The sequence below is a fragment of the Pleurodeles waltl genome, chromosome 1_1 (genome assembly GCF_031143425.1).
Source record: "Pleurodeles waltl isolate 20211129_DDA chromosome 1_1, aPleWal1.hap1.20221129, whole genome shotgun sequence".
Lineage (NCBI taxonomy): Eukaryota > Metazoa > Chordata > Amphibia > Caudata > Salamandridae > Pleurodeles > Pleurodeles waltl.
In genome coordinates this window covers 421403899-421427108 of record NC_090436.1, presented here as the reverse complement: position 1 = coordinate 421427108, position 23210 = coordinate 421403899, and the positions used below count along the sequence as shown (strand labels likewise).

At 40.0% G+C, this 23210-nt stretch overlaps 1 protein-coding gene across 6 annotated transcripts in view; it reads left to right on the top strand.

Annotated features, from left to right (window-relative positions):
* The window catches only part of ARHGEF28 (Rho guanine nucleotide exchange factor 28), an 892610-nt gene that overhangs the window by 761192 nt on the left and 108208 nt on the right, over positions 1-23210 (top strand). For 4 of the 6 annotated variants that reach the window (XM_069223974.1, XM_069223966.1, XM_069223989.1 and 1 more), the window contains 6 exons: positions 386-518; positions 2515-2570; positions 3627-3681; positions 16631-16772; positions 19693-19805; positions 21946-22086. In XM_069223974.1, the coding sequence (XP_069080075.1) occupies positions 386-518; positions 2515-2570; positions 3627-3681; positions 16631-16772; positions 19693-19805; positions 21946-22086 (640 nt within the window). The remainder of the gene's footprint in view (positions 1-385; positions 519-2514; positions 2571-3626; positions 3682-16630; positions 16773-19692; positions 19806-21945; positions 22087-23210) is intronic. The other 2 variants (XM_069223983.1, XM_069223958.1) reach the window with 1 other exon arrangement.

Sequence of the window (23210 nt, the reverse complement as noted above, 5' to 3'; positions counted from 1 at the left end):
TGAGAAGCAGGCTAAGTGTCAATATGAAATACTACATGAAAAATACAAAGAGATTTGGGTAATAGAAATCTCAGCCTCAGTTTCTTTAGCAGATGATGTCATCACTTTACATGATATGGATGTAGATTATTTTGGACACATTGTCACTATGCATCAAAACATGTTTTTATCCCTACAGGCGACAAGGATAAAAGATAGCATGCAAGTGTAACCATTTCTTCTTGTGCTGCACATACAGTATGTTGTCTTGTTCTCTATATGCAAGCAAGTCTTTTAATTTTGTGAGTTATATGTTTGGAGATAGAGAGATGCCGTTTGCTAATCTCTGCTTCTTCTCTTTAAATTTCTTTTGTTTTCCCTTATATTGTAAACATTGCTCATGAAGACGAAAAATAAGGACTCCAAAGATAAAGAAAAATCAAACAGGCATCACTTTGTGGCTGGGACACTTTCAGGTGTTATTCCTTGTTTGGTGTGCGAAAAGGCGCTTTTGGGGAAAGAGTCACTTCAGTGCTCCCGTAAGTAACTTTAATTCAGTATAAAGCATATCAAGGTATGACTGGATATTATTATTTGTGGAAGGGTCTATCTTGGAATGTAGTTTTCAAATTCAACATTATTTTTGTTGCATATTTATAAAATTGCATTTTAAATGCACTCTGATCTGTGTAATCAGTGACTTGGCGATAAAGTTTGACATTGGCATCACATTTTAAAAGATAGCTTTATTTTGGAGCAGGTGTTTAATTGCACCCCCTTCCATGTACAGTGGCAGGTTGCAGGTGTAAAACACTGCAGTGCTGCAATATTCCAAATGCAACAGTCCTAAACACCTCAAAACATTTTCACTTAATTTTCAAATACTTAAGAAAATCAGGTTATTTTCAATAGAAGTTTGGTGAAATTACAGATTCTGTAGTTCTCTTACATGCTTCTTAAAATAATTCTCTTTCTTCTGACAGTATTTCTTCATGAAAGAAAACAAATCATTGCTCATTTTATGTCCCAAAACTATAGTTCGAACAGTCCTTGTATACTGTGATTGACTCATGATGTGTTTCTGTTCCAAATATTTGCTAACTTGTCTAGAATAGACTACTTTTGCTAAGTAACTAACCATCTTTTCTGAGCAGGCAATATCAGTGAAATAAGTGGGCTTCTTGGGATGGAGATGCCCCATAGGTAGCAACAACTGCTTTACAAGATAATTTCTCTTTGTTATAAGTATGGAAATCAGACATGTATCTGTGTTGTCAATGTGAATAAGTTCATAATATTTTTCGATGTCACACACCCATGAACAGAAGACTAATGGGTTCGATTTTTTTTGGACCATTGCAAACCTTTCAAGTACCGTACTGTGCTTTACTAGCTTGTTGGCAAGTCAAATATTGCTGTGGATTTGCAGACAGAAATAATGTTTCCTGAATGAATTTAGTAATGGAGAAGGTTGTCAAAAACACACTGTAAACTGTGATTATGAACGTGGCATGTGGAAACACTCACAATTTTCACAGTTTTGCAGGTTAGTGGGGCATTAGATGGAACAAATATTGGGTCTAATGTACAAAACGTTCCAACATGCAAAATTGGCGCTATGGCTCATTCTGAATCACAGTTAGTAAGGGGGAAAAGGTGTCCCTCTTAGTTGCAATTTGCAGTGACTAGTATTGCTTTATTGTACCTACAATTGTGTTTGCTGACGATTGATCAGATACTGCCCCCCAAGTTGCGTGGAATGGTGTCAGGCATGTCTCTGGGAACAAACTGATCTAGGGGACCTTTACATGCTCCCCAGTGTCTTCCACATCAAAAACATTTTTTAAACAGAACCTCTCCCTTTAAGAGAGCAGGAGCTGCTTTAAATAAAAAAAAAAATTGTAGTGATATGAACTTTGAGATAGAGGTCTGTTATCGTTGGCAGACCACCATACCCATGCTTGCAGCCAATCTCAGGAGGGTTGCAAAGAGTGTCCTGCCATTTTGTGACCTTCTGCTAAAGGACATTCTGCAATGCAACCTTTTAGTACATGGATTGCATTGCACAATGACAGGCAGATCAGAGAAATCTGTGTGCAGTTTGCACCTGGTGTTTGCGACCTACTTGAATACACATCAGACCCACAGTTTGTACTGTTTGTACTGTTATACATTTTCTATATTCATTTTTTAAAAAAATGTAATATTTATTTTGAACTTTTTGCTGTTTATTGCTTGAATTCTGTGTTATGACAGACTAATCAAAGTTCTGAATTCATGCACTTAGCACTGTAGTAATCACATTTTGTAGTGACACTCTAATGTATTAACTAAGTGGATTTTAAATGCATTAATGTCCTAGATTTTTACTGTGTTTTTATTTTGTATGACTTATATTTGTAAGCCGAAAAAATAAAATGTACTTACTATTATAAACAGAGGCCAAATGCTTAGAAGCCATTGATTGTAGTGTTATTTTGAGCTGCTTTTAAAGGTCTGTGAGTGATAAGTAATTTTTCTGATTATTCCTTTCAGATTGTAATGTAAATGTGCACAAGAACTGCAAGGATTCTGCCCCTTTGTGTACAAAGGTAAAGATTAACAATAGACGGTATACTACTATACAAAAAATTAAGAGTTAGGAGCCCGAGAGTCTAGGCTTTGGTTTGATAGCCTCAAAATGGTTTATGTTTATCTGTAGAGTTCACCACTCTGACCATTTAATTTACTCACCTCCCCATCTTTTACATCAGCTGTCACCAGTATTTAGTCATTTGTTTAAATCTGATAGACCCTAAAGCCTTCTCATTTACTTGCAAATGTTGTAGAATATACCTTTAGTGATGTACCATTTCTCATACACTGCTGATAATATATTATTGAGTTCAAATAAAATTATTAAAACATAAACATTCGTAACAATTTTTAGAGTGTAGTCAATTCAATAATTTAAACAGAAAAATTGAATGATCATCTGCCCTGATAGTCAATGTGCAAACCTTCACTCACACAGTCACACACTGCTGTGCAATATTATGATTGCTCATATGTTTGATTCTGTTATTATTCTATATGTAAAACAGTTGATACATTTAATAATCATGAAGTGCCAAGCTCACAATATTTATTGTGCTCTGGGTCTTACAGCTGTTTACTTTTATACAGGGGTTTCCTTTTGAAGTATATGTCTGAGCCCTAAATACCCTGGATAGTATAATTTATGGAAGTCATAGGTACAATTGTGAGGGCTAGTATAAACTAATATGTATTTAAAAAAATGTATAAACATAATTGCTCAAATTTGTATAAACTGTAACCCTATTGTTATATGTGTTTTAGTTAGTCGAGTGAAGTCTTATATTGATAAACTATTTTTAATGGAATGCTTCTATTTGATATGTACATGAGCAAAATTATAGTTTAGAGAAATAAATCCTGTTCATGCTTCCAGTTGAAATCATACTTTTGTATATTTATTTGAAGAAATATGCTGTTGTTAGACAGATTGACTTCCTACGTAGCTCTACTAAATGTTCTGATACATTTTATTTTTCCTTTAGTTGTAGAATATTTAACTTGCAGACAGTAAGATATTCCAGTTTCCCAGTGCAGTTGCCATTTATTTGTAATGTTATATTTTTCCTTAGCAGAAGAGCAAAGAGAAAAATCAAACTAAACCTCGACACCCAACTGTTTCCACAAGTAAGTAAACTGTTAGATGTCATGGAGAGCATGCTCTACATCAAAATACTTACTTTCCTATATAGGTAGTATATTTTTGTTTTACACGTTTAGAGGTGGATGCTACACACTTCCTACTTTCAGCAGTTACTGAACTTTAGAATGCTGTTGTGCTGTGCCTCTTGCTTCTGGATTTTTTTTAAATATAATCTAGTTGGCTATCTTTATGCCATTTAGGGCTTAGAACTGTCCCTCTAACCTGACCAATATTTGGTGTTTGGTCAGGGCTCTTTCTCCCAAAGTATTTCTTCAAACTTTGTTCTCACCACCTTAGGCAAGGACCTTTCTCCTTCTCAATTGGCAGGTAATATGTTAAAAAGTGCTGCCCTATTCACCTATTTAGAGTTGACACTGTGTGGTTCCCCGCAGAAGGTGCATCAGTAGAACAAATATGGGAGGCAAGCCTATCTGCACCAGTTGTCCCTGAATGCCTCCAGCTGCTAGCCACGCAGCCTTTCCAGTTCCAGACCTAGCGCGAACAACAACTGTTGATGAGCTTCAACACCCAGGTGCTTGTAAATCGTCTCAACTTTCTAGCAATGAGTCAGGGAAATCTTTCATGCAATATAATCATTCTGAATTTATCCTTGCTTCGATATAAAATTTCAGAGATTTCTAAACTCACTTTAATAAATGACAACCTATATCATAATGTTCCTTTTTGACGAGTTCATTCTTACTGGTCTACGCATGCTTTTACTGGTCTATACATGATTCTGTCACCACTTTTAATGCAGTTGTACTTACAAAACATGTGGTTGAGTAGTCATCCTTAGTAAAACCATTTGTAAAGCAAAAAGAAGCCACTGGAGAGTCTGTTTTTCCCTTGGTAATGCAAGGTTGGCCCTTTAGCAATACATTTTCTTATCTACAGACCTTCAAAAGCCACCGTCCACAATTTTGTCAAATTGGTTGAACAGTTAACAACTTAAATGAGCACACCATCGTTAGTGGCTTCAATATGAAGTTTGAAACAGAGAAAACATTTTCCTCCTGTTTTTGCAAAGACCTTGAAACCTTCATCCTTGTTCCAGGAAATAACCCACCAATCAGGCCAATTTCTAATGCTATTTTTGTTTCTCCCACCATGAACCACAATATTTTCCTGCCTTGGACTCACCATCCAGCATTTCATTTTAGCTTAAAGATACCTAAAGCATAGAAATTCAAATCTATGAGAAGATCCATCACAACTCTTGAAATCACTCAAAGTCACAGACTTTACTCAAAGAGCCCAATCCTTCGTCTACTCTGCTTCCACTGTAGAAATTCAAAAGGCAGTAGACAGCAACATTAGCCTAGAAAGCTTTAACCAGAACATTACTAATCTATTGGATAGACATTCTCCATCTAAGACAGTAAAATATGTTGATAAACTCTATCATAGAAACAACCCCTAGTTTACACTAGAACTAGCTATTTTCAAATTAGAAACCAGCAGAGCTGAAAAACAGTGGGCAGTGGAGGATCAAATACTGCACAGAAATGAAAAATATATATTTGAACACTCTCGTCATCTACACACTTCAGATGTGATTGGCAAAATGAAACTAGCGCATACAATGCCCTCAACAAAATGCGAGACCTGTTTCATATAAAAGTTGATCTTTCACCCCCTTCCCAATCTCAAAACCGGCTATGGCTTTGTCACTGGAATTCTGTAATCAGTTTTTCTTACTTCTTCTCGATTAATGTCGACATGATAGGACACCAAATAAACTTCAGAATTGAACAAGGTGAGAACACCATGGAGTCCTTCCTTATTACCTATCTGACAGCGATGTATCCATACTTAATTAATCAGCCTTGTTATTTCCTCCAGACCCTCAGGTTGCCCAGCTGGCATCGTCCTTGTCAAAGTCATTAAACAGCTAATCCTTGTGTTGGTTGACAGCCGTGCCTTTCTGTTCAATCTTTTCATTACAGTAAGACTGTGCACTGGATGAGTTCACAGCTGCAATGGTAAACAGTCTGTGTTATCAGCAGATCCTGTCTTGGGAAGATTATGTAGAAACTAGTTTTCAAATAACTTTCCACTTTTGTAGAATCAAGTTACAGTCTCTACTTTCCACTTTTGTAGAATCAAGTAACAGTCTCTATTCTGTACAAGCTCTCTACAAGCTGCTTTCAAAATTGTAAATAGCATTGAGTTAGTGGTACTATATGTTCGATGGCATCTGTTGCTGCAGATACACATGTTGTGCACAGTCCGCCATCTGGTGTTGGGTCGGAGTGTTACAAGTTGTTTTTCTTCGAAGAAGTCTTTCGAGTCACGAGACCGAGGGACTCCTCCTCTTTGCTTCCATTGCGCATGGGCGTCGGCTCCATCTTAGATTGTTTTTTTTCCGCCCTCGGGTTCGAACGTGTTCCTTTTCGCTCCGGGTTTCGGGACGGAAAGATAGTCAAAACTTCGGAAAAATACGTCGGTATTGTTTCGCTCGGGATAGTTAGAATCGACACCGAATCGTGAAGAGCTCCGGTAGCCCTTCGGGGTAATTTCGATCCCCCGTCGGGGCCTGGTCGGCCCGACCGCGTGTAACATCGACACCGATGGAACGGACCCCGTTCCGATTCTGTCCTAAATGCCACAATAAATATCCATATACAGACCAACATTTGGTCTGTAACTTGTGCCTGTCACCCGAGCACAAAGAAGAAACTTGTGAGGCCTGTCGTGCGTTCCGGTCCCGAAAAACGCTCCGTGACCGTCGAGCCAGAAGATTACAGATGGCGTCCACGCCGACAGAACACCGAGAGTTCGAGGAACAAGGAGAAGAGGAGGAAGCCTTCTCCATCCATGAATCGGACTCGGAGGAATTCGACGTCGAGGAAACTGTGAGTAAGACGTCGAAAAGCACACAGCACAAGAAAACAGACAAGGCCCAGGGGACGCCACTGCCAACTGGCCATGGCTCAACCCATAAAGGTGACCGTCCATCGGCACCGAAAAAGGCCGAACTGGTGCCCAGATCGTCCGACTCGGGTCGAGTCACAGGCACGCAACATTCTCGGGACCGAGAAAGTGTTGCCGAAAAAGATCGACGCCGAGACAGCGGAGCCGACGCTGCTCGACGCAGAGACAGCGGCACCGAGGATGATCGACGCCGAGAAGGCTTGACTCCGAAAAAGAAGAAATTCGCCTCGGAGCCGAAAACAAAAAAAGACACAGTTTTGGTGCCAAAACAACCAGCAACCGAACCCACTACCAGCTCATATTCAGAGGAACAATCATTGTCCTCTCAAATGCGTAAACACAGGTTTGAAGAGGAGTTACAGACTACTGATGTAGACCATACACAAAAGAGGATCTTCATCCAGAGTGGAACAGGGAAGATTAGCACTCTTCCACCAATCAGGAGAAAAAGGAGACTAGAGTTCCAAACTGAACAACTAACACCACAAGCAAAGGTGGCAAAGAAAGCAACTCCGCCACCCTCTCCTCCACCTGTAACTCAGATATCACCGGCACAAACTCCGTCACATTCACCGGCTCACACCACCATGAGCCAAGATGACCAAGATGCTTGGGACCTATACGACGCCCCAGTATCAGACAATAGTCCAGAGTCATACCCTACCAAGCCCTCACCACCCGAGGACAGCACAGCGTATGCACAGGTGGTAGCTAGGGCAGCAGAATTCCACAACGTGTCATTACACACAGAACCTGTTGAGGATGACTTCCTTTTTAACACCCTCTCCTCCACCCATAGCAACTACCAAAGCCTGCCTATGCTTCCAGGAATGCTAAGGCACGCGAAGCAAATCTTCAAAGACCCTGTCAAGAGTAGAGCGATCACTCCAAGGGTAGAGAAAAAATATAAAGCACCTCCCACAGACCCTGCTTTTATCACCTCTCAACTGCCACCAGACTCAGTCGTGGTAGGAGCAGCTCACAAAAGAGCCAATTCACACACATCGGGCGATGCACCACCCCCGGATAAAGAAAGCCGAAAATTCGACGCAGCTGGGAAAAGAGTCGCTGTACAAGCTGCAAGCCAGTGGCGCATCGCAAACTCTCAGGCGCTCCTAGCGCGTTATGACAGAGCCCATTGGGACGAGATGCAGCATCTCATCGAGCATCTACCCAAAGAATTTCAAAAGCGGGCAAAACAAGTGGTTGAGGAGGGACAAAACATCTCCAATAACCAAATACGCTCCTCTATGGATGCAGCGTACACAGCTGCAAGAACAATAAACACTGCAGTAACCATCAGAAGGCACGCATGGTTACGCACATCTGGCTTTAAACCAGAAATACAGCAAGCAGTACTCAATATGCCGTTCAACGAACAACAATTGTTCGGACCAGAGGTTGACACGGCAATTGAGAAGCTAAAAAAGGACACTGACACAGCCAAGGCCATGGGCGCGCTCTACTCCCCGCAAAGCAGAGGCACTTTCGGCACCTTCCGTAAAACAACCTTCAGAGGGGGGTTTCGGGGTCAGGCCACACAAGCCAGCACCTCACAATCAACACCGTCTACCTACCAGGGACAGTACCAAAGGGGAGGTTTTCGGGGCCAGTACAGAGGGGGACAATTCCCGAGAAACCGGGGAAAATTTCAAAGCCCCAAAACCCCAACAACCAAACAGTGACTTACAAGTCACTCAACCCCTCCACATAACACCAGTGGGGGGAAGACTAAGTCAGTTTTATCAATCGTGGGTGGATATAACAACAGACACTTGGGTCTTAGCAATTATCCAACATGGTTATTGCATGGAATTTCTACAGATCCCTCCAAATATCCCACCAAAAACACAAAAAATGTCAAAACAGCATTTAGACCTCCTAGAAATAGAAGTTCAAGCACTACTGCAAAAAGAAGCAATAGAACTGTTACCATGTACAGAAATAAACACAGGAGTCTATTCACTGTACTTTCTAATACCCAAAAAGGACAAAACACTGAGGCCAATCTTGGATCTCAGAATACTAAACACCTACATCAAATCAGACCACTTTCACATGGTCACGCTACAGGAGGTGTTACCACTGCTAAAGCAACAAGATTACATGACAACCTTAGATCTCAAAGACGCGTATTTTCCACATACCGATACATCCTTCGCACAGGAAATACCTAAGGTTTGTATTCAAGGGAATACACTATCAATTCAAAGTCTTACCGTTCGGTATAACAACCGCACCAAGAGTATTTACCAAATGCCTAGCAGTAGTAGCCGCACACATCAGAAGGCAGCAAATACACGTATTCCCGTATCTAGACGATTGGCTAATCAAGACCAACTCGCTAACAAAGTGTTCACAACACACAGAGTATGTCATACAAACCCTCTACAAACTCGGGTTCTCCCTCAACTACACAAAATCACACATTGTGCCGTGCAAAATACAGCACTACTTAGGAGCGGTAATCAACACAACAAAAGGATTAGCCACTCCAAGTCCACAAAGGGTTCAAAATTTTCACAAGGTCATACAGGCCATGTATCCAACACTAAAAATACAGGCAAAAGTGGTTTTAAAACTCCTAGGCATGATGTCCTAATGCATATCCATTGTCCCAAACGCAAGACTGCACATGAGGCCCTTACAACAGTGCCTATCATCACAATGGTCACATGCACAGGGTCACCTTCTAGATCTGGTGTTGATAGACCGCCAAACATACATCTCGCTTCTATGGTGGAACAGTACAAATTTAAACAAAGGGCGGCCGTTCCAAGACCCAGTGCCACAATACGTAATAACAACAGATGCTTCCATGACAGGGTGGGGAGCACACCTCGATCACCACAGCATCCAAGGACAATGGGACGTACATCAAACAAAACTGCATATAAATCACCTCGAATTACTAGCAGTATTCCTGGCGCTAAAAGCATTTCAACCCATCATAACCCACAAATACGTTCTTGTCAAAACAGACAACATGACAACAATGTATTACCTAAACAAACAAGGGGGAACACACTCGACACAGCTATGTCTCCTAGCACAAAAGATATGGCAATGGGCAATTCACAACCACATTCGCCTAATAGCACAGTTTATTCCAGGGATCCAAAATCAACTAGCAGACAATCTCTCTCGAGATCACCAACAGGTCCACGAATGGGAGATTCACCCCCAAATCCTAAACACTTACTTCAAAATTTGGGGTACACCGCAAATAGACCTATTTGCAACAAAAGAGAACGCAAAATGCCAAAACTTCGCATCCAGGTACCCACACAGACAGTCTCAAGGCAATGCCCTATGGATGAACTGGTCAGGGAAATTTGCATACGCTTTTCCCCCTCTCCCTCTCCTTCCATATCTAGTAAACAAATTGAGTCAAAACAAACTCAAACTCATATTAATAGCACCAACATGGGCAAGACAACCTTGGTACACAACACTACTAGACCTGTCAGTAGTACCACACGTCAAGTTACCCAACAGGCCAGATCTGTTAACACAACACAAACAGCAGATCAGGCATCCAAACCCAGCATCGCTCAATCTAGCAATCTGGCTCCTGAAATCCTAGAATTCGGACATTTAAACCTCACTCAAGAATGTATGGAAGTCATAAAACAAGCTAGAAGACCATCCACTAGACACTGCTATGCAAGCAAATGGAAAAGGTTTGTTTGCTACTGCCATAATAATCAAGTTCATCCATTACACGCATCCCCAAAAGATGTAGTGGGATACTTACTACACTTACAAAAGTCAAATCTAGCCTTCTCTTCCATTAAAATACACCTTGCAGCAATATCTGCATACCTGCAGATTACCCATTCAACTTCACTGTTTAGGATACCCGTCATTAAAGCATTTATGGAAGGCCTAAGAAGAATAATACCACCAAGAACACCACCTGTTCCTTCATGGAACCTTAACATCGTCTTGACAAGACTTATGGGACCACCTTTTGAACCCATGCATTCTTGCGAAATACAATTCTTAACCTGGAAGGTTGCATTTCTCATTGCCATCACATCTCTAAGAAGAGTAAGTGAAATTCAGGCGTTTACAATACAAGAACCTTTTATCCAAATACACAAAAATAAGGTAGTACTAAGAACCAATCCTAAAGTCCTACCAAAGGTTATTTCACCGTTCCACTTAAATCAAACGGTAGAGCTACCAGTGTTCTTCCCACAGCCAGACTCAGTAGCTGAAAGGGCACTACATACATTAGATGTCAAAAGAGCACTAATGTACTACATCGACAGAACAAAGGAGGTTAGGAAAACAAAACAACTGTTTATTGCATTTCAAAAACCTCATACAGGAAACCCAATATCAAAACAAGGTATAGCCAGATGGATAGTTAAGTGCATCCAAACCTGCTATCTTAAAGCAAAGAGACAACTGCCCATTACACCAAGGGCACACTCAACCAGAAAAAAAGGCGCTACCATGGCCTTCCTAGGAAATATTACAATGCACGAAATATGTAAGGCAGCCACATGGTCCATGCCTCACACATTTACTAAACACTACTGTGTAGACGTGCTATCCGCACAACAAGCCACAGTAGGTCAAGCAGTACTGAGAACTTTGTTTCAGACTACTTCCACTCCTACAGGCTGAGCCACCGCTTTTGGGGAGATAACTGCTTACTAGTCTATGCACAACATGTGTATCTGCAGCAACAGATGCCATCGAACTGAAAATGTCACTTACCCAGTGTACATCTGTTCGTGGCATTAGTCGCTGCAGATTCACATGTGCCCACCCGCCTCCCCGGGAGCCTGTAGCCATTGGAACTTATCTTCAACATTTGTACATTTGTATATATATACATTACTTAACCTTAATTTGTACATACTTATTCATTCCATTGCATGGGCACTATTACTAACACACACAACTCCTACCTCACCCTCTGCGGGGAAAACAATCTAAGATGGAGCCGACGCCCATGCGCAATGGAAGCAAAGAGGAGGAGTCCCTCGGTCTCGTGACTCGAAAGACTTCTTCGAAGAAAAACAACTTGTAACACTCCGACCCAACACCAGATGGCGGACTGTGCACAACATGTGAATCTGCAGCGACTAATGCCACGAACAGATGTACACTGGGTAAGTGACATTTTCAGTTTTTCACGATCTGCACAAACCAGTTGATGGCAGTGGTTTTGTAGCCTTCATCTTCCTCGATCTGTCAGCCGATTTTGATATCATTGGCCATGCACTCTTCCCCATAAGATTCCAAGAAATTGACTTGGATGATTTAACTCTTAAATGGACAGAATTATTTCTGTCTAGTGTACTGGACGATTTAAAAGCTGCAATCGTAAAACCACAGAAACTAGTTTTCAAACAACTTTATGTTTTTGTAGAATCAGGTAACAGTCTCTATTCTCTTCAAGCTGGTTTAGGAGCTGTAGATGGCATTGAATCAGTGGTACTTTCTGTTTTGGATGATCTGCATAGACCAGTTGGTGCCAGTGGTGTTGGGGCCCTCGTCCTCCTTTGTCCTTCTCGATCTGTCAGCTGCTTTTGTCACTATTGACCATGCACTGTTCCTCATAAAACTCCAAGGTAGTGACTTGGACAATTTAGCTCTGAAATGGCTAGAAATATTTCTGGCTAGTCATGCCCAGATCATCTTCCTTCATCATTAGAAAACAGGAAAAAACATAAAGGCCCTGATTTATACTTTTTTTGCGCCGCATTAACATCATATTTTGACCCAAAAGTGGCATAAACTTATAAAATACAATTGTATTTTGTAAGTTTGTGCCGCTTTTGTGTCAAAACATGACGCTAAAGTGGCGCAAAGAAAGTATAAATCAGGGCCAAAGTATGGTGTGTCTCTCAGGACTTGGTCACGTCAATGTTATTATTCAATGTATACATGCTGCTGCTAGCCCTTACTGTTCTTTCAATTAAGGTACAATTTTACATCTATGCTTATGACAAAACTGAGTCTCACATTGGTGGTGCCTAAAGAATCCCTTTCCTGCCCCAAGCTTAATGATTTTCTTCCTTCTTTTTCAAATCACTTAAATAATGGATTGCCTTTAATTTTCTAAAAGCTAAATCCCAGCAAAAAAGAGATTTTGGTAACCAAGAACTCCATCGAATTTTTTGGTCTCCCCACAAATGTCCAGTTTTCATGGGTTCTCCTCATACCCCTGTTTAAGGGGTGCACAATTTTAGTAATCTGAATGACTCTCAGCTGTCAGTTATGACTCTAAGTTACAAAGTAGCAACTTCCTGCTTCTGGCAGATGAAATGTCTTAGAAAGATTCTTCACTTTCAAACCTGAGCATCACACTGAAGTTTTACTAGACATCATCCAAACCAAACTAGAATATTGAAATGCATTTCAACTGAATCTGCCCAACAAGCTAGTTCAGTGTCTCCAGTATGCCCAGAAAGTAACGGCCAGGATCATAACAATCCTGAAATGACCAAATATTTTACCCGTTTACTCAGAACTCTTCACTTGGTGTCCATCAGCAAATGAATAATTTCCAAAGCTATCAAAATTGCACATAGTTTCTTTCTGCAATTTTTGTTTTATATTCCCAGAACAAGATCTGTCAATTTTGGGGAATTCTTCCAAAATTTGGAACTACTCCTTTTGGTTATCATGCCTCATCCCTAAATTTGGAGAAAACTCTAGACTTGTTAAATAATCTGTGACTACATAGTTGTATATCTTTTTTTAGTTTTAATTCTTGCTGTATTTTCTTTATAGCACCAAGATACTCCAGTGGGTGGGTGCTGAAAATATAACATAAACATATTAGACAACACAGGAAGTGTCCAAGAATGCAGAAGGTGACAGACTTGTCTGTGTTTGGGCATGTTTTTTCAGGAGTGGAGGATTTGAACGAATTATAGGAAGTATGGAAAGAGAAGCGAAGTTTGAGATAATGATTTAAAGGGAGATGACTGTGGTTTCATCTTCTCATTCAAGACTTCCTAGAGTGCATTTAGGATGCTAAATGAGTCTTTAAGAGATAATAGCCAGGAGGTGTTTTATGGGGGATATTCTGTAGAAATCTGAGTGGTTTAAGATGTATCATGTGGTGCTTATTTTCATAACAAAGAAGAGGTTGATCTTGGTGGTTTCACATAGAGTGCATGATGAGAGGTGGTGTGGGTAGGTGGTGCAAACAATGTGCTGTGAACCCATTCTCTAGGTTCCAGTCTCCATTGAGATCTTATATATTGTAGGTTGTGTGACTGTTGGTGTGTATAGGTGTTTGTGTCAAAGATCATCTGAGGCCTACAGGAAGGGGGGTCAATTTTGTCTGTGGAGTTGTAGGAGAGTGGACACATTATGCTGTAGGAACGGTGAAGTTTTGAAGGATTTTAAGCCAGACTACAAAAAAAACCCATTTTTTTTAGCCTCAGCTTTATTGGCACTACTTTCTGCTGAGATCATTGGTCTTAAGGGATGACAAAAATCTAGGTTTATTTTTTGTCTATTCCAACAGTTCTTAACCCTTTGACTTCTGTGGACCCTTCATTGAGTCGCTAAGAGAAAGCAAAGGCCCCAGACCTAAGCAATTTCTGTGATTTGAACCACAAAACAATACCCAATTATAGTAATAAGAATACATAAAAAATACACAAATTAGGACATTTTTCACAAACATTTTAATTTTAATTTTATATGAGATGGTTGGGGGATTTGTTTTTATTTCTTAAAAAAGAAGCAATATGCTTAACTCTAGCATACCACTTTGTGTTTTCTTGCTCATACTACATGCTTTCTTTTTATCAGCATGTACCAGTGCTTATATTGACACTTCCAGTATCCATATTAGATTTTGTTTTCTGTACATGCACTGTTTTCACCAGTCAGTTTTTTTATGTATCTGTGCATTATGAAGCCTCATACTATTATCTTTTTTTTTAAACAGTCGAGGCCACAGACACCCCAGGTTATCAACCACTGGTCTATGCTACACAAACTGCGAAAATTGATGGAGATAGCTTTCCTTTCAGATTTAGATCTCAATGGCGTTTGCAGGCAGTGTTTTATCATGTTGTTGTTTCTAGCTAGTCATGGCTAGAGACTCATATTTTAAAATCATTTTGATGCAACTAAAGCAAGAAAGCTGAGGTCCCAATTTATGAAATTTAAATTGACACTTACCTCACTACAGGAAACAGTGAAAAGGCCTCCCGAAAATCATAAACTTCATGTTCTGGTGATAGAGTCTCAATATAAATATTTTATAATTATACTACTAGGAAAAACAGTAGTCTTGGTCCATTTTATCTGGGGTATCAAGCAATTTAGATCAATTCTTTAGATGTGCCACTGGACTGGAGAACACAGTGTAAAATATGCCTCCCAACATGTTTACATATATGAAAAGCATAGAACAGAGGTAGACCACGAGCTGCTAACCAGTTGTGATTTTCGCCCAGTAAATTGCGTTGCCACTATTTGAACCAGTTTTTTTTTGTTGTTGCATTGTGTCTAGATGTGATCTTGGTGTAGGTATAAGTATCAATATTTGCTGGTGATGACAATTGTTGCTAGTTTCTCTTCCATCAAATTATTCAAACTATTTTTGTTTGTAGTATTTTCTGTGTGGGTATTTTGGTAATAAATATGGGGAACATTGTAGTACCAGTATGTGAGCTGGATATCTTGCTATTGTGGCAATTTTGTTGGGTAAATTTCAGTCACACACTTTGCTATACCATTTTGTGACCCTCAGTAATGTCACAAGTGCCATGGCAGCTTTGGATATTAATGTTCATCCACACTCTGTCCTCTCTAAGTGCAGGCAAAGCATGCACAAATCAGCTCCACTTACAAGGGAAAAAAGGGGTTGGGAAGGAGTTAAAAAAAGGCATCAAGTTGGAAAAAAAGCATCACTCCCTCTGACTTCTCACTGTTCCGATCAGGTAGGACAGAACATTTCATGGGAACCCCAGTCTATAAAAGGCACAAATAACCCCAAAACTTGATCATAAAAGATTATCAAGAATATTAAACAGAAGGTATGTATACAATATTGTCTTAGCTTGGCTCCAGTATGTGGAAGAAGCTTGCAACTAGCCCTCATGTATTAGCAGGATACCACTTGGAGCTGAACTGTGAAGAAGAAACCAGTATACAGGTGATGAGCTTCCACCAAACATGAAGGAGGCAGCTAAAAACACAAAAGGTCATAGGAAGCCTCCTGCCAAGGATAGGCCTTTTTAAAAGAATTTAGGATAAGAAAAAAAAGTTTGAAGGACAAAATTCAGTGCAAACTGAGGCAAAGTGGGAAACCCTAACAATCGCTGATGCCAAGCATTGTCATGCTGCTGATGCCACTCTTACCTCAGAATCATTAGTCCTTACCTAAGCAAATTTAGCTACAAAATTAATAACCTACGTTTTTCCAGGAAAATGTTTGTGCAAATGAATAAAGTTTAAGTTGGGGTTGAATTATCTCTCTAATAAATGTATGTTGTATTACACATTTTAAGGTGTGCTCCAGTAGGCTCACTATTTGGAAACATTGGAAACAGTATTTTTTGATTGTGTTCAAAGACGCACATTGGCTTGGTGTGATCTCATATCAAATTGCTTGTTGATTAAATTATTAAGATTAAAAACATATATGTCAAATACCAAATAGGTAAGTAATCAATATCTGGTTTGTAGATTAAGCTCTTAGAGCCCAATTCATAAAGCTTTTTTCTGTGATTACATGTGCCTTACATCTTAAACTTTAGGAGTAATGTCACATCAATGTAAGGAGTAGGAAATAACTACTCATAGAAATTGTTTTGTCAAACAGGACCTTGATATGCCATATTGTGTTTATAAATTCCACAATATGAGGTTTCCCTATAAGTTTGAAAGTAGGTCTAAAATATCATTCAAAAGAAGATACCATAATTGAAGCATTTGTACCTGTGAGACTACCTTTAAACACGTTTATACCTCTGATAAATATCTCAATTTATTTACCTTTCATAGGTCCATCGTTTGCAGAGAATGCACAGCTAATGTCTTCCTTGTCAATGCGGTCGTCTTCGTCATTGCCTATCAGCTTATCCGGAGCAAGGCAAGAGGCCTCTCTACCTGTATCAAAAAGTGTACCTATTGCGATCTTTGAAAGGTAGAAGACAAATACATCACTTTGGATGTGTGTTTTTATATAAAGCTGTCCTTCAAAAAGAAATGAAGAATATATTACCTTATGCACTGTGACCATTGTCCATAAGCCTTTGCAAATCAATCAAAACCATTTTTGGAAACAAGTATTAGCAAACTGATTAAAACATTAACTGGATGTGAACGTAAACAATAGAAATAGTTAAATGAAGTTGTTAGCCCAGAGTGTTTTAAAAGAAGTTTAGAAGTTTGCCATTTAAGATTATCCATGATAAGAAATGGTACATACATGTTGCAGCATTGTGTTCTGTTGTTATGACATGGATGATTTATGAAATGCAACATTTGGCAACACATTGCTGCTGGAAGACTGCTAGTGGTAGTATTCTCAGTGTTACTAGGTTCTGTAAACTACATAACTCCTTGGCTTTAAAAATCCTTTTATCCACCATGGATTACAGCCTGGGAATAATTTACATCAAGAGCCATATTTTTGCCATCTATAAATTATAAACACTTGCCTGGTTGTCACAATTGAAATAAATTTGAGTTCCATGTTTATAGTGAATATCTCAACTCATAGACCATTGATTAGTAATAACTGCACATTCACAGTACAATGGCAAGAACATGCACGGCAGAGTTTGCTAGATCATTTGCAGCAAATAGACGGGTTCAATGATCATGTAACAAACCTCCATTAGCAAATACTATAAACATTTCTAGGACGGTAGTTGTGATGCCTCACAAACGTTCACAACTTCTCTGGTCATTCGTGTAGAGGCTTTCCTGGTCACAGAAGCAGAGAGGAGAAAAAGCACTGCCAGATCCTTCATGATACTGTGATCAAGATGTGTTCCAAAATCTAGAAATATTGTGAGTTAAATTTCAGCATGTCAGGTGGTTAGCAGGTCTGCATTAACTAAATTATAGAAAACCTGCCTTATATAACTGATTGACATGTGATAGATTACCTGGTAAAGCACAGGTTGTTCCTGCCTACCTCATTATCGGGGTAGGAAGAAACTGTCATTTAAAAACAGGTGGGAATGGCCATGCCTTCCTAAATCCCACCTTATACCTATAAGAGTGACTGCTGCAAGTCTAAGCTTGGAATCTTTGTTCCGAATGTGGCAAGTGACATCCACACACATTTTTTGCCCAAGGAAAACATGGAACCTTAGCATAGTAAAAGATACTGCTGAAAATAAAATAATCTGAGTTCAGAAGGTAGTGTTATATGCATGGTCCCATAGGTTATTCCTAGCCATAATGTCCCATTTACCTAAAGCCAATGCCAGGAAATAAAATGGCTTTTAACAATCAGCAGTAGATGTCATTGTTTAGAACGTCTTATCTTTCTTTATTCTGCTAAAAATGTATCTCACTGAATGGTCAGTCATGCTCTTTAGGGGTTTGCCTCAAAGACTTTCCTTTGGTGTGACCTTTTCAGAAATCTGTGTTGGTGTGTGGTGCATCTTTGATAAGCTTTCGGAATCTTTTGTGGCACTTCAATCATGTCATTTAGACGTATCATACTCTGTGTTTTAATGACTGGCCTATTCCCTCAGTCAAAGAAAGGTTTTGTATAGAAATTTAAAAAAATCATAAATGGGCATTAGTGGCTAAGCATTGCTTAATCCTCCCTGCTGTCATAATTTAACTTAAACATATTTTGGAAGCTTATGTGCTCTCAAATACAAGCACTAAATATATGATATCCCTGATGCGAAAAGCTTTCTCTGTTTAATTCTTCATTACTGGTTTGGTGCTTGACTACAATATCGATCATGACAGGATTAGGTAACTGCAATCAGCAGTTCCTCAGCCCACCAAACCTTAGTTTCCCTGCCTCATTTGGAGGTGGCAGAATGGCTGGGTTCAGGTGGTACTGCTCAGTTTACTTTGGTATACTTTTTCCTAGTAACCATAAGCTGCAGTGACAATGTCTATAGAGATTATCGATAGGCCATCCTACTTTGAGTAGGCCTTCTGACAATAGTTTTTCCTGTCCACAAATGCCATGACAGTCACTGACGGGGAAAACACGGTACGGCAGGCGGTGTGTATTTTGATCAGGTGTTTGCAGGCGAGGCCCAGGGACACTAATGTTTGGGGACTGAAACGTATTTTTCCTCTTCGGACTTTGCTCAAGAACAAGAGCAGGAAAAACAGACAAAGGGAAATAAGAAGGAAGGAAAAGACAAAAAAACATGGCAAAGGGAGAAAGCATGGACCTGGAAGAGCGAGATAAATGGGCGGGGAACGTCTGGTGGTTAATTAAAGAGGCGTGAGGTGGAATCAAGACTATGCAGCCTGGGTATTCAGCACACTGACATTCAGTAGTGTTGGCCACAGATTTCTGAGCAAAACAGACTGAACGCTGATAGCAGGCCTTCTTCTGCTGTGGGTTGGAGGGGAGGGCCTTTGCAGATACATGAGCTGGCGAGATGCTCACTGTATTCTAAACCATCCCATCCCATTGTTTTTCCTTCATATATGCTACTTGAATCCTAATGGAACAACTATTTTATGGGCTCAGTTTAATTAATTGCAATGCCCATGATATCCCCCTTGCTGTCTACCACAGCGCTAAGGTTTTCTGTTTTAATAAGCAATGTAACTGGAAAAGGTATTTCTTCCCATATGTCTTGTTCCTTTTTGCTCAGTGTTATAAATCCATAGGTGTTTTTTCATGACAATGTTTCTTTATTAAAAATGTAAATCAGGAGATAAGCATGTAGGAAGGGAATTAATTACAAAGAAAAGCTGACTGATCATGAAAATTAACAGCTGAATGTGTTATTACTGTTTCAGATCCGGCCTTTCTTTTATGTTAAATGACAGGTTTTGTGTTCATTGTCAAAGTTTTGTAAACATAGTTGGCGATGTCAGGAAATAGTGCCATTCTTTGTGTATTTCAGAAGCTCTATGGAACCGGATGCAGATGCTTATGCTTCCAGGCCTCGGTCGCAATCCGAAGAGTCATTGCAACTTGTTAGAACTCCTCCATCAGCTGACACATTTCCAATAGAAGGTGAGAAACCATGTTTGAAATGCTCAGAGCTGACAGTGTTGTTGTTTCCAGTAGTTGTATGTTTACACTCGATTGTGTGAGAAATATTTGCTCTGCTTTATTTCAACATATCTTATTTCGTTTATGTTCTTGTTTTTTGTAGAGCACAAACTAGTCTCTATTAGAGTTACAGACCACTTGTTAAGAAAGTAGTGGTTAATATAGCAATGTTAAAATGGGGGAAAATATAATCTTGGCAAGGATACAGTAGTTTCCATCAGAGATTGAATTTAAAAATACAATTCATCAGTTCTACCTATATATAGTAGGTCATCCACTGGCAGCTATGTTTGTGAAGGATGTATTTTTAAGAAACTGTTGCAGAATGGGGCAGGTTTGAAATGTGTTGAAAATAGATTCTAGATCTTTAGTTAATTTCCAGAGAAGGAGTGTTTTGGAGTGTATTTCTTCTTGAAAGATATTACTTGAAGATATAGGGCCTGATTACGAGTCTGGCTCGAGTTGGTGGTCGGACCACCCCGGTTGCGGCAGTCTGACCCCCACATTACATGTTTGGCGTGCGGTCCCACCAACAGACCGCCATCTCCGCCAGGATGCAAGATCACGACGGGCTGACAGCAGTCCTGGTTGTAATCAGCCAGCGCCGCCCTGTTACGACCATTTTCTCTGCCAGCCTTTTCATGGCTGTTTTCCCACCATGAAAAGGCTGGCAAAGAGCAAGTGCAAGGGCCACGGGGGATTGGAGGCTGCACTGCCCAGCACCATCAAAATGCACACAGTCTTCTTCCACATGCCGTTGGAATTTGTCAGCAAGTGCTCCCATGTACAGGGGTGGGGAGAATGTGGAAAGGAAAGGGAAAGGTGTCACCTGGCAGGGGTAGCATTACATTCTCCCTCTGTGTCTTGGCGACGGTTGGGCTAGGGCTGAGTACTAGCAACCTCTTCTAAATGCAATTTTACCAGTGGAATTTCGAGCCCTTAAAATGAGATTTGGTATTCTATGGTGCTCTGTGTACAGGAACATAAGACAGTATAAAATTGTGCGAAGCCAAATACTCACTGGAATCCGGCTCTGTGTTACCTGTAGCTAGCAAGTCCAGTACAACTTCTGAAGGTGAGCATCAGATTCTTGAAGGTGATCAATTAATTAATTTTGTCTGGTTCACTGTATTAACAGCAAGGAATTCAGGCATTTGTGTTTAACCTCATTGGCCCGAGTTTGAATTGATGTGGGTTCACTAAGCCCTTTGTCACATGTGGATAAAATTAATTTCATTGAGTTGGGTAACAATATACATCCATTATCTAATGGTAGTGCCAAGTTATCATTCAGGTGGAATGTGTGCTTTCTAAATACACTTTAGTTATGTTACCTATGGATGACCATAACTCCACCTGAAATGTGTAGAAACAATCAGAAACTTTAACAAAGTCTTGTAGCATCTCTCTCCATCAACTCAGTGGTCAGATAGAGCAGATAAATAGCCTGACAAAGTGTTTGTTGAATAAAGTATTATGAAGCCCTCTTAAGGTAGGAGTTATGGCCCTTTTCATCTCAAAGTGAACCAACATGAATCAAAGTGAATCACCTAAGAGAATAAAGATGGAAGAAAAAACGGAACATGAAATGAAGTTACTGTAGCTACCACATTCTCTAATAAGTGGTTTCTAGCATGACTGTAGGAAAACATATTGTGATATTAAAAACTTTAAATCTGATTGATACAACAAATAGGTAATGTCCACAAAACAAGCAAGCACAAAACCAGCACTTGTAGGGTCTGAATGGGCTTTTGGATGGCAGGTACCAGATGTCTTTTTAACTGCTCATCGGGAGACAAATTGATATTCAATGAATGATCGTATATCACATCATGGACCTTACAATAGTGTCAGAACATAGACTGATTATTGATCAGCCTCCAGGTGGCAGAGGCAAGCCAAGGAAGAAAGATATCATCTTTCTTCTCAGGCTCCTATGAGCAGGAGTGATTTCAATTCTGATCTCCTGAACTCTGAATATGCACTTTGAATGTCTGACTAGAAATATGTTCATGGTATAGAACAACAGCTGTTATGATATCTAACAATTTTAGAAAATGTATATTGTTTAAAGAATTGTGTCTTCTACATTTCACAGATGTTGTGGATTCACCGCTTTTGGGTGACCTCTGTGTAGATGCTCTTGAGCTGGAGGCAGAAACTTGGAGCCTGGCCGTGGATCCATCATTTTGTAGTAAGCAAGAAAAAGATGTAATCAAGAGGCAGGATGTGATATTCGGTGAGTATGCCCCAGATACTTTTACATTGCGATGCAGAAAACTGTTCTGAAACTTGAGTGTTGCATGGTAAATAACAAAAGCAGTGTTCCTTTTTTGTAACTGTGAGTATAAACACGGAGAAAAATAAATCCAAGACTTATCAAAAACATGCACTGAAATTGCATTTCGATTTGTGGATTTAGCAGATGTTTATAATTTTACAACAGCTCGATATAGAAATACAGACTACTTTGCTAAGTTATTTTCCCTGCTCATAATAACGTTTATATTAGAAATAAGCACATGTCCTATATTAAATATTTACATATGTAACTCCAACACAACATGTACATGTCTTCAAAATTGAAAAACAAATTGTACAGGTTACAGAGTGATGTGCTCTGTACACACACACACACACGTCTAGGATGAATGCCTTTAAATATACAATGTCACCTGGGCTCATTATGAGCAGGTTGACAGCACAGTATTTTTCTGATGGTAGCTAATAACTGTTGGAATGGGAAGGTCTCCTGCAGGTCGAATGCACTGTCGACTGCACTGACATCCAGACTCCTGATGAAGCTGTTAGTCTGACTTTTTGTTTGATCATAGCTTCAAACCAACATAGTTTGTACTCCAAGGCCAAGGCCTGTCCCTGGGGATGAAAGGTCCAGAACAGTTCTGACCAGTCAGGAAAGCTGGGACCTCCTGACCGAATATCCCCTGTGTGATATATATCTCTACAGGGGCTTTCTGGGTCTTTCCTGGGGTTTGGCTTGCTGCACCTGTCAGAGGTGGCCTTGAAGGCTGAGCTGGGACCAGGAGTACATGGGGGTGTGGCCTTATAAGGCAGTAATTATAAGGCTCTTTCGGGAAGGAGGCCTCAAGCGGCAACAGTGATGAGACCTAAAATGACCAGACCCTCCCAAGGGTTGGAGACACCCCACCTGCAGGAATACAAGCACCCACTGATAGGATTACCTGAGACATAGGACATCAGGATACACATGGCACACATACTGGCCATACAGGATACCAAAATGGCCATGGTCCAGAGGTTAGCGTTACTACAGTACCAGAATATAAATCTACACTGGAGTGAAAACAACAAGTCCTCCTTGACCACTCTGCACGCATACTA